The sequence below is a fragment of the Mesocricetus auratus genome, unplaced genomic scaffold, assembly GCF_017639785.1.
Source record: "Mesocricetus auratus isolate SY011 unplaced genomic scaffold, BCM_Maur_2.0 Super-Scaffold_100021, whole genome shotgun sequence".
Classification (NCBI taxonomy): Eukaryota; Metazoa; Chordata; class Mammalia; order Rodentia; family Cricetidae; genus Mesocricetus; species Mesocricetus auratus.
The window spans coordinates 26,309,388-26,324,419 of NW_024429202.1; the positions used below are offsets into that span (position 1 = coordinate 26,309,388).

The 15,032-nt window shown below is 40.7% G+C and overlaps 1 protein-coding gene across 4 annotated transcripts in view; it reads right to left on the bottom strand.

Moving 5' to 3' along the window:
- Positions 1 to 3,001: 3,001 nt before the first annotated feature.
- The window catches only part of Bend6 (BEN domain containing 6), a 53,541-nt gene continuing 41,510 nt past the window's right edge, over positions 3,002 to 15,032 (bottom strand). The window contains exons 4-7 of one of the 4 annotated variants that reach the window (XM_005075417.3): positions 11,743 to 11,963; positions 10,225 to 10,417; positions 9,256 to 9,392; positions 3,002 to 4,313 (exon numbers count right to left, since the gene is read on the bottom strand). In XM_005075417.3, coding sequence (XP_005075474.1) covers positions 9,265 to 9,392; positions 10,225 to 10,417; positions 11,743 to 11,963 — 542 coding nt within the window. In that variant the 3' untranslated portion in view covers positions 3,002 to 4,313; positions 9,256 to 9,264. Of the gene's footprint in view, positions 4,314 to 9,255; positions 9,393 to 10,224; positions 10,418 to 11,742; positions 11,964 to 15,032 lie in introns of those variants that run through there. The other 3 variants (XM_021230325.2, XM_021230326.2, XM_040729466.1) reach the window with 3 other exon arrangements.

Consider the following 15,032-nt stretch of genomic DNA (forward strand, 5'->3'; position numbering starts at 1 on the left):
GCTAGGCAATGTCTTGCCATCCTTATCATATTTAGATCATCATTCCTTAACCTAATGTTTTCCTTTCTTGCATTTAGAGCACATACAGGAACTCATTGATTCTGAGCATTCATTTGTTACAAGGGTAATTTACATTGTTTCCTTAAGTAGCCAACAGCCGGAATTGAAAGATTTTGCTGACATTTGTCTTTGAACAGCATAGGTTTCTAAAGCTGTTTTTGTTTTTGTTTTTTGTTTGTTTGTTTTTTTCCCCTCTATGTTTGTAGGTTTCCATACTTCTACAAGACTTCATTTTTCCCCCTCTCCCTGAGGTCTTATTACTCCTTGGCAATCTTTCCTGGCATTATCAAAAGTGGCTGTTTTAATAATGTTAGGGTCCTGGGGAACTCCCACATAAGACCACCATCCATGTATGCAATCAGCAAGAACATTTATTATTCTAGCATGCTGGGACCTGCCATCCAACACAAAGGCAAGATGTGGAAGACCCCAAGAGGGAAGCGTGGGCTCCTTTTAATAACAGCTAAGGGGAAGTCCTAAGGCAGTTAGGTCATTTTGATTTCAATGGCCCAAGCAAGTGGCAGTCATATTAGTGCGTTCTGATTGGCCAGGGCTAGTCAGGGGCTGGTCAGAGCTGCAGTTTTCCATCTTGGAGCAGGCTTTGTCCTTTTTTGGTTATTACTTTGAACTGTTTACGGCTTTAGCCCACCAGGCCTCCTCATCCTTGCTGTTGGGGTGTTGGAGATTGATTGTCCCTTGTCCTCTTCCTCAGGAACTGCTAGTTTCTCAGGAAACTGAAGTCTGAAATTGAGGTCTGATCTGAGGGAAGACTGAGCAGCCTGCTATGGCGCCTGTTTAGTCCTTTCAAACAATAACTCTTGAGTTTATTCCTCTTTTGCTTGTTTCTCAGTAGCATCTTTGGGTCTCCAAATGGAATCAGCATAAGGCTCAGAGGGACTCTGCATGACTTTAATATAACTAGACCTGAAGTCCACTCGGCCATCAGTTTCCATCCAAGCAGCCATAGCTATGTCCCTAACATGTGGGAGGGTGGTCGGAGATACATTATGATCTGTTGGTAATGTACCATCTACCAGTCCCAGGTCAGCTTTTCATATGTTACATTTCCAGGATCACCCCTTAGTCCTAGCTGTCAAACTTTTGAAGGGGCTTCATCTGAAAACCACATTTGCTGTTGAAGAAACCGGGAAGGGCTGAGAACCATTTTAGCAATTATATGAAAAACATGGCAGCCATTTCGCATTATTGTTGCAACCAAAAAGATACTCATCACGATATGGAGCAGTGGGTCCAAAAGAAGCACGAGCCTTTAAAAAGTATGTCATTATGTCTGTGTCTAATTCCTAACAAACACTTTGATTCTGTTGACATTGCACTAGAAATCCCAAGCATAGTTCATGGGGCTGGGGAAGAACTGGGAAAAGAATTCTTTTTCTCTGCTCTGCCCTAGCTTGTCTAGGTTGTAAGCTTAGCATTTCTATAGGCCCTCCTAAATCCTCACCAGGAAGTGGAGGGAATTCAAGATTAGATTGATAATCAAAATTTTCATCCCATGCCTTCAGAGTCATTTCCGGGCAATGGAGGACTCCAATAAGGAAATTGAAGGCACTGCCCAGCATAGATGTTGGTGACTCTGCTTTTGCTTCCTAATTTTCCTGATTTTTTTTGTAGGGTGGGGGTAGCAGGGTAGGGGGTTGGGTAGAGTGGGGGGATATCTTCATTTTTGCCTCTTTTACTAATTTTTTGTTGTTGTTTTTTTTTTCGAGACAGGGTTTTTCTGTATTGTTTTGGAGCCTGTCCTGGTAGACCAGGCTTGGTCTCGAACTCACAGAGATCCACCTGCCTCTGCCTCCCAAGTGCTGGGATTAAAGTCATGTGCCACCACTGCCCGGCCTCTTTTATTAATTTTAAGGTCTGATCATCCAGTTTATATTCACTCACAGAATTATTCATCTCTTCCTCATGATTAACATCTTCTTTGTCTTCCTTAAGTATTTTTGGTAGTAGTCTGAATTAATGGCCAAGTGTCTCAAAAATGGAACATCGATTTTTCCCACCCCACCCCCCTTATATGCGTTTTCAATACTCCTTCAGGCTGTATCCCATACTTCTTCATCTAAAGTTCCTTGTAGGGAGAACTCCTACAGAAGCACAGCTGGCTTCATTCTGTTATGCTGGCCTTGAGCTGCCCTTTGTCTCAAGCACCTTCTGTTTGAAATATGTAAATCATGTCCAAGGGTTTCCTAAAGGTGCAAAGCCTATGAAAAACTTGGTTAGGAGAATCCCAGCAAACCATGGTATTTCTTGATCAAGCATTTGCACTTGGCATTGTCACTTTGAGAGGCTTAGGTGAGATGTTTGGGGCTATAGATATGAGCTTGCTAAAGGTGTAAATTGGATAATAATAAAAAAGCCGTTTGCTAAGGGAGCGTGTCTCAGTCCTTGAGAGACTGAGTCCCCCTGCAGCAGAAAGACTAAAATTGATCATCCTTAGAGTGCCTCTGCCTTCTTTCCACAGATCCGTGTGAACCCACACCCATTCTACGACGGTTCCTTCTTCTGGAAGCTAGGGACTGTAATCATAAATAACTTTCAAGCAATCCGATAATTGTGATTTTGACATTTGTGCTCCTTCTTTCTTTAAAAAAAAAAAGATGCAAAAGCTCGACATAATGCAAAGCCTTCCCCAGTGTTTGCCCCGTTCTTCTCACTCACCTCCCTCTGTGAGGGTCCCAACTCTGTTATCTTATAGCCAACTCTATGTCCCTATTTGGGTGACATTTATCACTACAGAGGTAGTGGGACCTGAGAGAATGGTGCCAATAAATGAGTGGAGTAAAATCTCATGCAATAGTCAATTTTATTCAGAGCATCAGACAATTTATACTCCAAGGGTTAAGAAAGGTTAACTGAGTAAAATTTGTTTTGCCCTGAAAATAACACATTATGAAAAAACAAAAAGAACAATAAGAAAGTGCACTAGTTTTTAATGGAGTTCAATTTATTTAATTAAAAGTAGCAAATGTTGCATAATTTATTTCACTGAGACTATCTGTTTTGTACAACTGCACTGGTACCAAGCAATGTTTACAGAGTACTCCCTGGCCCACTGCACCTTAGGAATTCCCTTTCCCAAGCTTCAGCATCACTTTACACACTCACGAAGCAGAGTTTTGCCAGGCATGGTGGCACACACCTTCAATCCCAGTACTCGGGAGGCAGATCTCCGAGTTCAAGGCTAACCTGGTCTGCAGAGTTTGTTCCAGGATAGCCAGAGCCACACAGAGAAACCCTGCCTTGAAAGAAAAAAAAGGAAGGAAGAAAGAAGGAGGGAGGAAAGAAGGAAGAAAAGACAGCTTCACAGTGCAAAGTAGTCAGGTGATCTGCCATCAAGTAAAAAGTCTTTGACGAATATTTTATCTTTTGTTGATTTACAAAATGACTTTTTGCCATGCCATTATTAAATAGCATTTTTTCAATTTATTTTTCTTCAGTTACAATGGAAATAAACGTTAAAACTAAACAGTTTAGCATCACAGCTGATCAAACATGATGAAATGTCATACATGCACTTTAGGTGATACTGATGTTTAACATTACACATTTCTCTGGACAATGAATATTGAGATGCATGTCTGCTTCACAAACAAAGAGCCTATTATAAAAATTGGTGCATCATTTTAACAAACAAAAGTGGAATTTGGGGTTTTTAGGCTTATGTTGGCATAGTTTAATATTGAAAAGACATTTACATATTTTTGTTTTTTTTCCATAATCCTATTTCACTTTAATGTTGCATCATCATTGCTTGGCTAGACATGGTTATCATCACTTAGGCTCACTTTACTCCTTTTGTATTTTAAACATGCATTATTTCCATTGTATTTTTACCAAGCATGTGCTTGATAAATGCAAAAAAACCCCAAACAAACAGCATAGTAATAATGCACATTTGTGGAGGACATTGACCGGTCTGGAGGGTAGATGTTTTTGTTGCTATGATAAAAGCTTATACTATCTTAAATTGGTTGTACAGGGAAGTAGTTGGGACTGTGAGAAATGCATATTTCCGAAGAAACCGTATTGCATGCTTGTTTGGCAGACACTCTCTGGTTGGATGCATCACTCGTAGTTAGTATGGACTCTGCATGCAGCGTCTTCAGCCAGTCTCTTGCCCCACCAGGAGAGACATGGGTACATAGATGCCATACGGCTGGTCTCTGATGTGTCTCAGATTCTCCAGCAAAATCCAAGGCTGGACATAAAACCAAACATGCTTGATTTTAAGATACCTGTAGTAATGAAAAAAGCAAGTTTCAAAGAGGTGCGGATATGGGCAAAAGATAAGAACTATTGTTATTGAGAGGTCCTGTGAATTGTTTTATAATTTATTTAGAGGACTTCCAGCGCAGAAAACAGTTAAAATATTTTATATTAATTTTCATTTGAGATGATTAAATTGTACTAGCTAAATTTTAAAAGAAGGTGAAATGAACCCCCTATACCAATGAAACATTAAAAAAATTATCAACAATTCTGTATAACATCCTTCAGTAATGTTTGTTGGTTGCTTATTGGCTGGTAGTTCCCTAAACCTGCTTTACCTGATTCAAAACCCAGAAGAGAAGGAAGCAGGTAGGTGACCTTCAGACCCTCACCCCGCCCCCTCTAAATCCAACCTTCAGCCTCACCCCCAGCTCTGTAGCAGACCATCCTCGGTGGCCTCCCCTTCCTCTTTGGCCCCAACTCCAGCAGATCACACATCTGATTTTGATAAAGAAGTCAGAAATACACACTGGCTAAAAGACAGCATCTTCAACAAATGGTGCCGATCAAAATGGATGTCTGCATGTAGAAGAATGCAAATAGATCCATAGATCCATACTTCCACCCTGCACTAAGCTGAGCTCCGAATGAATCAAAGGCCTCAACATACAACCAGATACACTGAATCGGACAGGAGAGAAAGTGGGAGGTAACCTTGAATTCATTGGCTCAGGAAAAGACTTTCTGAATAGAAGAACACTGTTGGCACAGCCACTAAGATCAATAATTATTCAATAGGATCACATGAAACTGAAAAGCTTTAGCATGGCCAAGGACACTGTCATTGTGACAAAGCAGCAGGCTATAGACTAGGAAAAGATTTTTACCAACTACACATCTGAAAGAGAGCTACAGGTAGGAGGATCTGAAGTTCAATATGATACTTGACTACACACTAAGTTCAAGGCTAGCCTGGTCTGCACCAGATCCTCCATCAGAAAACCAAATCAAAAGCAACAAAGCAATATCCTCAAAGTGTCTTGATATTCCATCTCAAAATACCATTTGTTGAAGAGACTATTTTCCAAAGTATGTTTTCGACACCTTTTTTTTTTTTTTAAATTTACCAGTCAAATGGCTCTCATCATGAAAACAAATGACAACAAAGGCTGGCGAGGATGATGGGAATGGGGACCTCCTTGACACTGATGGTAAGAGTGTGAGCTTCCACAAAAGCTAAAATGTAGAACATCTGTCTGCTCCAGCTATACCAGACCTGGGAACGAACCCGGAGGATTCTAAGTTAGCATACCATGGAAGCACTCGAACACCCTTCCTTGTTGTTGAACTATCTGCAACAGCTAAGATATGGAGACAGCCTAGGTGTCCACCAACGGGTGACTGAAGGAAGAAAATGTTTTTTGAATGAGGAAGCTTTACTCATCTGTAAGGAAGAATTTCAGGAACGGTGAAACTGGAGGGAATACATGCTTTTTTCATATGCATAATGTAGATTTAAATTCAAGCATGTGCATATATACACAAATTTACATACGGGACATGAAAGGAGACTGTAATCTGGGAGGAAGAGTGGAAGGAGGTGGGGAACAAGAGAATATATGTGTCATGGGAGCAGAAAGGGGGAGCGTTTGTGGGGGGAAGGGGCACAGCAAGAGGGGAGAGGAATTATATGGGAGGGCAGGGAAAAGGTATGAACATGTCACAATTAAACCCATTTCTTTCTATGCTCATCATGAAATTAATTTTTAAAACACAGAAAAATCTTAAGTTCATGAAGTCAAGTGGCTTTCCAAAGTCCATAGAACAGACTTTCCAACCAGATACCTGCCCCCAAAGCAATAATTGTGATGGTTGATTTTATGTCAACAATTGTATACTGTTAATTGATCAAATTTCTGTTTACGTGCTTCCTTGAATGTATTTTTATATTATATTAAAACTGAAATCATCACTTGAATAAAGCCGGATATCTCCTACTATTTGAGTGCAGCCTCTTCAAAATAGTTGAAATCCTTTAAAGACTTCCTCTGACCAAGAAGAAATTTTGCCTCTAAATGGCTTTCAACTGTGACTCAAACAACTCTTCCCTGATCTCCAGCCAGCCAGCCTGCATTTTCAGCTTGATATTCCTACAACTGAACAAACACATTTGAGAAACTCTTCCCTCCCCATTCTCTCTACATATAAATATAATTGATACACATCTTATTGGTTCTGTTTCTCCAGAGAGTTGTGTGCTACAATGTGACCCAATCTATGTGACCCAGTGTTGCCCATGCTGGTGGCTTGTTCTCACTGTGTTGAGGTGGTGGAACCTTCAGGGGTGGCCTTAGTGGAGGGAGGTTATGCCATAGGGGGTACTACTCTTGGAAGAGATTCACTCTGCTCTTTCTGACTTGTAAGTTCAGTATTGAAAGAGTGGGCTGTCCTGAATCCCTGGCTTCCTGTCTTGAATGTGATGTGATCTCTTCTGTGTGATATCCCACTACTGTAACAACATTCACCATGAGGGCCTCACCAGAGTGAACACATAGGCTGTCCAGATCTTAGAGTTTCATCCTACAGAATCATGAGCTAAAGAAAACTCCCTTTATACGTCACTCCCTATGCGCTAATTTCTTTTTTTTAAAACAGGATCTCAGACCTTAGCACGACTGACTCTGTGATGGAAGTATAATTCAGGCTGTGAAACTCAGCGCACAGACAGCACCACCTGCCAAATTGAAAAGAAAGACCTAATGCACTAAAGTCATAGTTACGGGAAAGTCTCTAAATGTACTAACTTGGCTTTTTGCTCTCTGTAGTTCTGCTTCTGGCTAACAGTTCTTGTTAACTCAAGGATGTCAACCCTGGGCATGGTTTTTTGTGTTTAAAAGCTCACCTCAAGCCAGGTGGTGGTGGTGCACTCCTTTTCCCCCAGCACTTGGGAGGCAGAGGCAGGCGGATCTCTGTGAGTTCGAGGCCAGACCAATAGCCTCCAAAACGATACAGAGAAACCCTGTCTTGTAAAACAAAACAAAACAAAACAAAAAACCAAAAACAAAAAAGCTAACCTCAAGAAAGACTCAGTGCTACAGTCGACTATCAAGTATAGTCTCCAGCAGGGTAATAAAGATTTTCTATTGGCCTAAACCCACGTCTGAGCAGTCTTCTCTGGTGGGCTCCCCAGAACAGTTACAGTAGTTGAAATGGACTAAGACAAAAAGAAAAGCTGATACGAATGCTGTCTAGTTGTCACCAGACATATGACCGTGACAATCCATTTTATTTCCTCAGGTTTTAGTTTCATTGAACTAGGATTTCTTAGCTTCAGTGATGATGTGGGTGGGTCTTTGCTGGGTAGAGTGGGGGGTGACAGGCTTTCCTATGAATTGCAGACTGTTTGGTGGCGCTGCTCACTATTAAATGCCAGTAGTGGTACCCAGATATGAAAGGCAAATGACATCCAGACACTTCAAAACATCTTCTGATGGGAGCAAGAGAACAAAATAACCTTTGAACCTCTTTTTAAACAACACTGTATAAAATCATCGTTGCTATAACATAAGCATAAGAAAAGTTCTGTTAGAGACAGACAGCTTTGAGAATTTCAGGAGAAAAGTCTTAGGGCTTTCGATGGTACAGGAGTGATAGCATAAGATTCTTCAACCCTTAGAAATCAAACCTTCTTTAGCCCATGAAAGAAACAAATGAGAGGAACCAGGAAAGGCCATAAAGATTGGATCTGTTAACTCCATTATTTCAATTTTTTGAGACAAGGTCTTGCCTTAAAGCCCAGAACAGTCTAGCACAATGCTACCCAGACTAGCCTAAAACTCAAGAACCTCCTGTTTGTTGGATTACATGCACAAACCACTATTTCCTGCTCCTTTGGTTTGATTTGAATCAATGCAGACCAAGGTGATTTATTCACACTATTATTCGCAAGCACAATCAAAACTGACCTAAAACTCTTCTAATGTTCATTTGCTTTAGTGGCTGCTATAGTCACCTATAGTTGTCTGTTGTGCCTTTGCTTGGTAGTTTATGGTATTAAAATGTCATAGAAGCCAGGCATTGGTGGCATACGCCTTTAATCCCAGCACTCAGGAGGCAGAGGCAGGTGGATCTCTGTGAGTTTGAGGCCAGCCTGGTCTACAGAGCGAGTGCCAGGACAGCTTCGAAAACAATACAGAGAAACCCTGTCTGGAAAAACAAAAAACAAAACAAAAAAAAGTGCTCCAAAAGGAACTTGAAGAGCTGGATATGTAGCATTTAGAAGAATTTGGTCATTATACACCAGGCCTATGAGTTAAAGGCCTTGTCTCCTGGTTGGTGCTTTTTGGAGATGTTAGAAACTCTGGGAGTTTGGGTTTCATGGAAGCTCTCCTGGTTACTGAGTCAATGCCTGACTTAAAAAAAACAAAAACAAATTTTCTTTCCATAACAGAGAAGGAAGGACTTGTGGGCATTTTGACACAGAGGTCAGAACTATTGCTTATTATTTAGAAAAATCCCATAAAATGAACACTATTTTCAAATATGTATTTGAAAAATAAATTGTCACCAGTGTGACACTCAGGAGGTCTTGCTGTACATCAGCAGACATCAAGGCTTTGTTAGCTATGAAAATAGAATGACACTGTGAAATCTTACACTGAAATTTTAATAAATCTAGGGACAGAAATAAACACAACAAAACATTAAATTGTAACAACTGATTTTAATATCTATCCATACCCATCTCAATATCTTAAGAGGATTGGTCAGGGAAAGAGACACCTTATGACAGAACTCAGCACTTCCCAAATTTAGATCCCTCCCCTGTCCTCTTCTTATCCACAAGGGCACCTAGTAGCATGTCATAGGCCACTAGTGCCTCCTAGCAGAGCCTCTGGAAATGGCCAGTGCACATATAAGAGAACAGGGTTTGTTAAATTGAAGAGTATGAACACTCAAAAGACATACCATTAGGAGCTACTTAATATCCTGAGAGTGAAGAGTTTTGCTCACATTTGGCTTCTTGGTGCAGTTATTCAGTTTCTGTCCTATCATCCTTCTGATTGAAATATCATCCGTGCTGGGAAATACTTGTTTGGTTATTCCTGTAAAAGATCACAGCAACACACAAGAACACTTTGTCAGGAGTTTGTGTCCTATGAACTGAGGCAAAACATAGCTTTGTCTCAGATTTACAAAAGTAGCCCAAATTGTCATGGCATATTTAAGCAGATGAATACACTCAGGGTTTCAAAGCATAGCAAAGGCTAACAGACAGACGATACTATAAACACATCATGCATGCTTGTCTTTCTATGACATCATTCGGCTTTAAGGCTTCTACTTGCTATGAACTCCATGCTTTTTGCCCCAAGCTGTCATGGATTGATTTTTTTTTATTCATTTCTAATGTTAGTCAAAACAAATCAATCTCTTGTTAACTAAGAAATGGTCCATAAAGAGCTTGGTCAGAGACGCTCAAAACCAAAACAAAGCAAAAACTGGAAAAGATTTTCACTGTTCTTCAGGCAGGCTATTAATTTTAAAAGTATGTGGTTAAAGCGATCTCTTTATAGAAACAAACAATACACAAAGAATATAATTAAGAAGGAGAGGACGACACAAATTGTTACTAAAATTTTAAAATAGTGAAGTTGCTGTTTTCTGAAGCTTTGAATTTTATTAAAACTCCTTAGTTATAGACACTTTAGTTTGACGTCCATTTCTTTCTTTTTTTCTTTGAGAATAGGTCTCATGCAGCCTAGGTTGGCTGCTGACTTTGCTATACAGCCAGAATGATACTGAATTCCTAGTCCTCCCGCCTCCACCTCTCAAGTGTTGGAATGACAAAGATGCACTACCATGCCCAGATTTAATGACCATTTTAATGAAAAAAAAAAACTGTCGTGTGAAAATACAATGCAATCAAATTATCACCTATGATTTCTTGAACTTCATTCTGATTCATAGCTGGTTTTACAACTTTGTCTCTTGAAGTAGAGGATTTTGCCCCAGTCAGACTGTGTGTGGCCATGTATTCATTTGTGTAAAGCACTTGCATTAAATCATTAATAAATTTCTGAGGCTTGCTCTTATTACAACGGGCAATCTGCCATTTTTCAATCTTGAACTAAAAAATAAAAAACGATAACTGAGATTAGAAAAAGAGATGATACCTGGAGAAATAAAAGTGCTAATTAAGACATACCACAAAACATCTGCACTCTTTAAGGTGGTATTTTGCATTTTAGTATATATTTTGCATTTCAGTTGGAGGACATGGTAATGTTTGAAATGTCGGCTGGCTTTATGAGGTATTTGCTTGGAATATATGCCAATTTTTCTTGGGTCATCTAAACGTGATGCCTTAAGATTAACCCTATTCTCACGCTTATGTTGGAGAATCATGGCTCTCAGACGATGCCCCCTCCTAACATCTGGTTCCTGTGGATATGTTACCCCACTGGAGATGTCCAAATGTATGGAAAGGTAAACATTTTGAGATGGAAGGTTATTCTGGATCAGTCAGGTTGTCTCAATGAGTCCTTAAAAGCAGATGATGCGGATAGAAGAGGGGGTAAAAAAGAATAGGAGGAAAGACGTGAAGAGAGAGGGAAAGAGGATTGACTGTGAGATGGCGGATGCAGCCCTAAGCCCAGCGAGAAGGAGATGGTGGATGGAGCCCTAAACCAAGCACTAGGGGTCTTAGAAACACGGATGACCAATCTGCAGTCAGGAAGGAAATAGGAAATTCATTTCTACAGCCACCAGAATCCAGATTTTACAATAGTGACTTAAACAAATAGGAAACAGACCCCTTTTTAGAGTCTCCCATAAAGAGTGTTGCTGCTTGCACACTGATTTCATACCGATGAGCCCCGTATTGGATTCTGGACTTCAGAACCCTGAGTAAATAAATTCGTGTGTGTGTGAAATCACTACATCTGTAGTAATCTGTTGCAGAGCAATAGGAAATTATATAAAAGATTCAGACACTCTGATATTAGATCACTCGCTCATTACCACCCTGGAAGAGCTATCTTCTTAGGCATATACCTGGTTTTAACAGAAGTTTTACATTCTTAGTTTCTGTTTCTCGATCAGAGAAAACATAAATGGCTGTGCACGTGAAGCATCCAGAGGCCACACTTCTCTCAGTGACACAAAGATTCGCCTTTAGTGTACAAGTCTATTTCTATAAACTGTGCAGGAATTTTGTAGTTCAAAAGCTGCACTTATTCCCAGTATTTGCCTTTAATTTTTCTAAACCTGGTGTCTGTTTCACTAATATTAACTCTCACTGTTGAAATAAAAGGATTCCTTGTTGTAGGGATCTAATGGTGGGAGCCTAAATCTGCCTAGACGTATCGCGATGAGACCCCGCTGCTCCACCCTTCTTTCGGTTTTCGTGTTCAGCTGTTTTCAGAGAACTAGAAGGGTGGTATTCCAACCAACCTGCTTCTCACCAGGAGGCTGCTCTTCCTCGGCCTTCAGGGAACTTGGGGAGCTGGAACTGGAGTTGGAATTACTGCACAGAGAGGCAAAAGAGTCTGGGGAGGAGTTGTTGGTCGCTCTCCAGAGAGTAGATGCAGGTGTGGACACGGCTCCTCCACCCTTCAGCAGGTTCTCTGCCATTCCAACCAGTTCTTCAAACTGGGTGACTGCCTGTGGTAACACTAAAACGGCAAGAGAAAGCAGCATTTTATGAACACATCAGGAGCAGCGGCATTTGCACATTTTTAGTGTGTGTGTTGCAAAGGTGTTTAGAATATTTTACTTCTTGTAGTAACCTGCTAGATAATGAGTTTTGAGACGCTGGTTATATTCAATGTCTACACGTCACTTTGGATTAAAAACCATGTTTCAGCCAGGCAGTGGTGGCGCACGCCTTTAATCCCAGTACCTGGGAGGTGGAAGCAGGTGGATCTCTGAATTCAAGGCCAGCCTGGTTTACACCAGGACATCCAGGGATACATGGAGAGACCCTGCCTTGAAAAAAAAAACACTAAAAGACAAAACAAACAAAAAAGCCAAAAAACAATGTTTCAAAGGTTGATTCTTCTCTAACTGCTACAGCATTGAAGCTTTCATGCAGAGACATAATTAATACTGTTATCAGTCACATCCTAGAGGCCCATATTAGGCAATGTAAGTGCCAGACACAATTAACCATGGATTTAAAAAAAAACTATGATTGTTTAGGCAAGAAGCTAAATTCTATCAAACTAATTAACTTGTAGTGTTATAACTCAGACCTATGTTGTCAAATATTAAACATGAGTTTTGGAGATCAGCTGAATTACTCTGTTTCTGTTTTTGAAAAAACTTACATACTCTAAGTTTCATGCATCTACGTAAACTAGTCTTCTTGCTATAGCTTGTTTGCTTTCTAAGGACAAATAGTTTGAGCTCTCCCCAATTTAATTCCTCACTCAATGGTTGAGGGTGCTGCTTGTTATAGAGAGACTCTGAACTCATTTTTGGGGAGCATTTTTATTAGGCATATTATTGAACTAAAATCTTCACAATAACTGAGGATGTATCCAAATCAGTACATGAGCACTATGTTAACAGGATTTTTTTTTGGTTTTTTTGAGACAGGGTTTCTCTGTGGCTTTGGAGGCTGTCCTGGAACTAGCTGTTGTAAATCAGGCTGGTCTCGAACTCACAGAGATTCGCCTGCCTCTGCCTCCAGAGTGCTGGGATTAAAGGCGTGAACCACCACTGCCTGGCTAACAGGAAAATTTTAAAAAGTGAATTTATTTATTTAGTTTACATCCCGGTCACAGTTTCCCTTTCTTCTCCTCCTCCCAGTCCCTCCCCATTCCCTCTTTGTTCCCACCCCCATTCTACTCTGACACACAGCATTGTAGCCCAGCTCTCCTTCCAATTAAGGCTGCCGGGCGAATGCTTTGCCTGTTTCGTTAGCTCTTCTTGGAACACATGGATTTTGAAGTCTAGTTTATGTAGTCAAAAGAAGAAATGAAGTAAGTGGAGGGGATGAGTTTGAGCCAGAGAGTTCTTCCTGAACTTGTATGAAAACCCATTTCTTCAGAGCGTCCTAGTCCTTTAGACATAGACAAGCTTTGTTTGTTCTAGAACTCGACACAAGCAGCTTCAAAAATATACCCTCTGTTTTGCATTTTAATCTTTTCTTCTTTTGCTGTGCATAATACTCTAAAATTCACTCACACTGTGTGTATAACAATTACTTTTTCTTGCTAACTAGTATTCCACGACTCTGCAGTTTATACTCTGTGCTTCATAGTCAATTCACCTATTGACAAATTATTTGCCATGAGAAAGCACAATTGTGATGATTCCCTGGCCATTTAAGATATTGAAATGCTTTTTTTCCCCCCTTTGGGATATACTTGCTTCCTGCTTTTCTTATTAGAAGACCCTGACAAACCCAGAACATATATCTGATCATGTTGACGCCTAAGAGTCCCAAGAGCATAACAGGGTTACCAGGTCCAAATCTTTTCAAGACTCAGATCACATTGCTAAACTACTCAGTAGAAAGATTTTTTCTAACTCATACATTATTCAGTCATAGTAGCCCATTTCCTTGAGTGTTACAGTTTTAGTGCATTTTAAGTTACAATTGTTAAGAGGTTAAATACATGTGTTTGGTTTTTGATTATCTGAAATTCTTTCATAGATAGGTGTCAGACTGTTGGAAGATGTCGTGGCTGGTAGAGGTCGCAGTCTACCATGGTCTGGCAGCTTTCTCTAAGCTCCCTCCCTCCCCAGCAAAGCTTTCTGCTCTCTACCCAGTCTTATTTGGAGGATGTCTCTTGGCCCAGGGTGCCTGACTTATCTCAAGGGTGACCCTTGACACAGTTCCCTGCAAACCTCTTCCCCTGATGACACACATGGTAATTAAGCAAGTGCTCTAACCATTTTGATAGAACCCTACTGTCACATACAAAGCCTTGTGATAGGAGTGTGCCACTTAACACAAATTAGGGTTTGTCCCCAAGCTCCCCAATCCTATATATTCTTTACACTCTGGAACAAAGTGGAGCTGATTCACCAAAGTCTCCCAGAGGGCTGTCTCTATTCATGCTCATGGGCCGCCGGTACAAAGTTTTCTGTCCCCGCTACTGTCTCTTGTCCTCTCTTGACCCGACAGCCAGCAGGCTGAGAGGGAAAGAGGATCCCTTCACATCAGACCATGGGATACTAGTGTTTTTGTTGTGCTTTACTTTACTTTGTTATGATATAGGGTCTCATGTAGCCCTGACTGGCCTCATGCTTACCATGATTCTTGTCTCAATCTTCCAAGTGTTGGCATTTATTTGTAAGCAATAGCCTGCTCTACTTTTTTCCTTTTCTTTCATTTGTTAAGAACTGACAGGGCTTCTAGAGACTGCTTATAAGAATTAGTGTAGCAAGGGTCAAGATCCCTTTGGGGGTTGGACAAACATTTCACAGGGATCACCTAACACACATCTGGTGCCTGAGGGAGCCAGAAAAAGGAGTTGACATCTGACATGGTGCTGGAAACTAAACTCTGGTCTTCTGAAAGAGCAGGCAGTAAGAGATTTTATCTGCCCAGCCATCCCTCCATCCCTGGGTTCATTAAGTCCATGGCATCATTGAGAGGTAGTAGAAACGTCAGAGATGGGGCCTAGGTGACGTGGGTCACTGTGGGGAGGCTTTTGGGGCCTGTATCTTGTTTTGGTCCCCTCCTTCTGTTTCTTTGCCACTGTATGACAAGCAACTTGGTTCTTCCATGC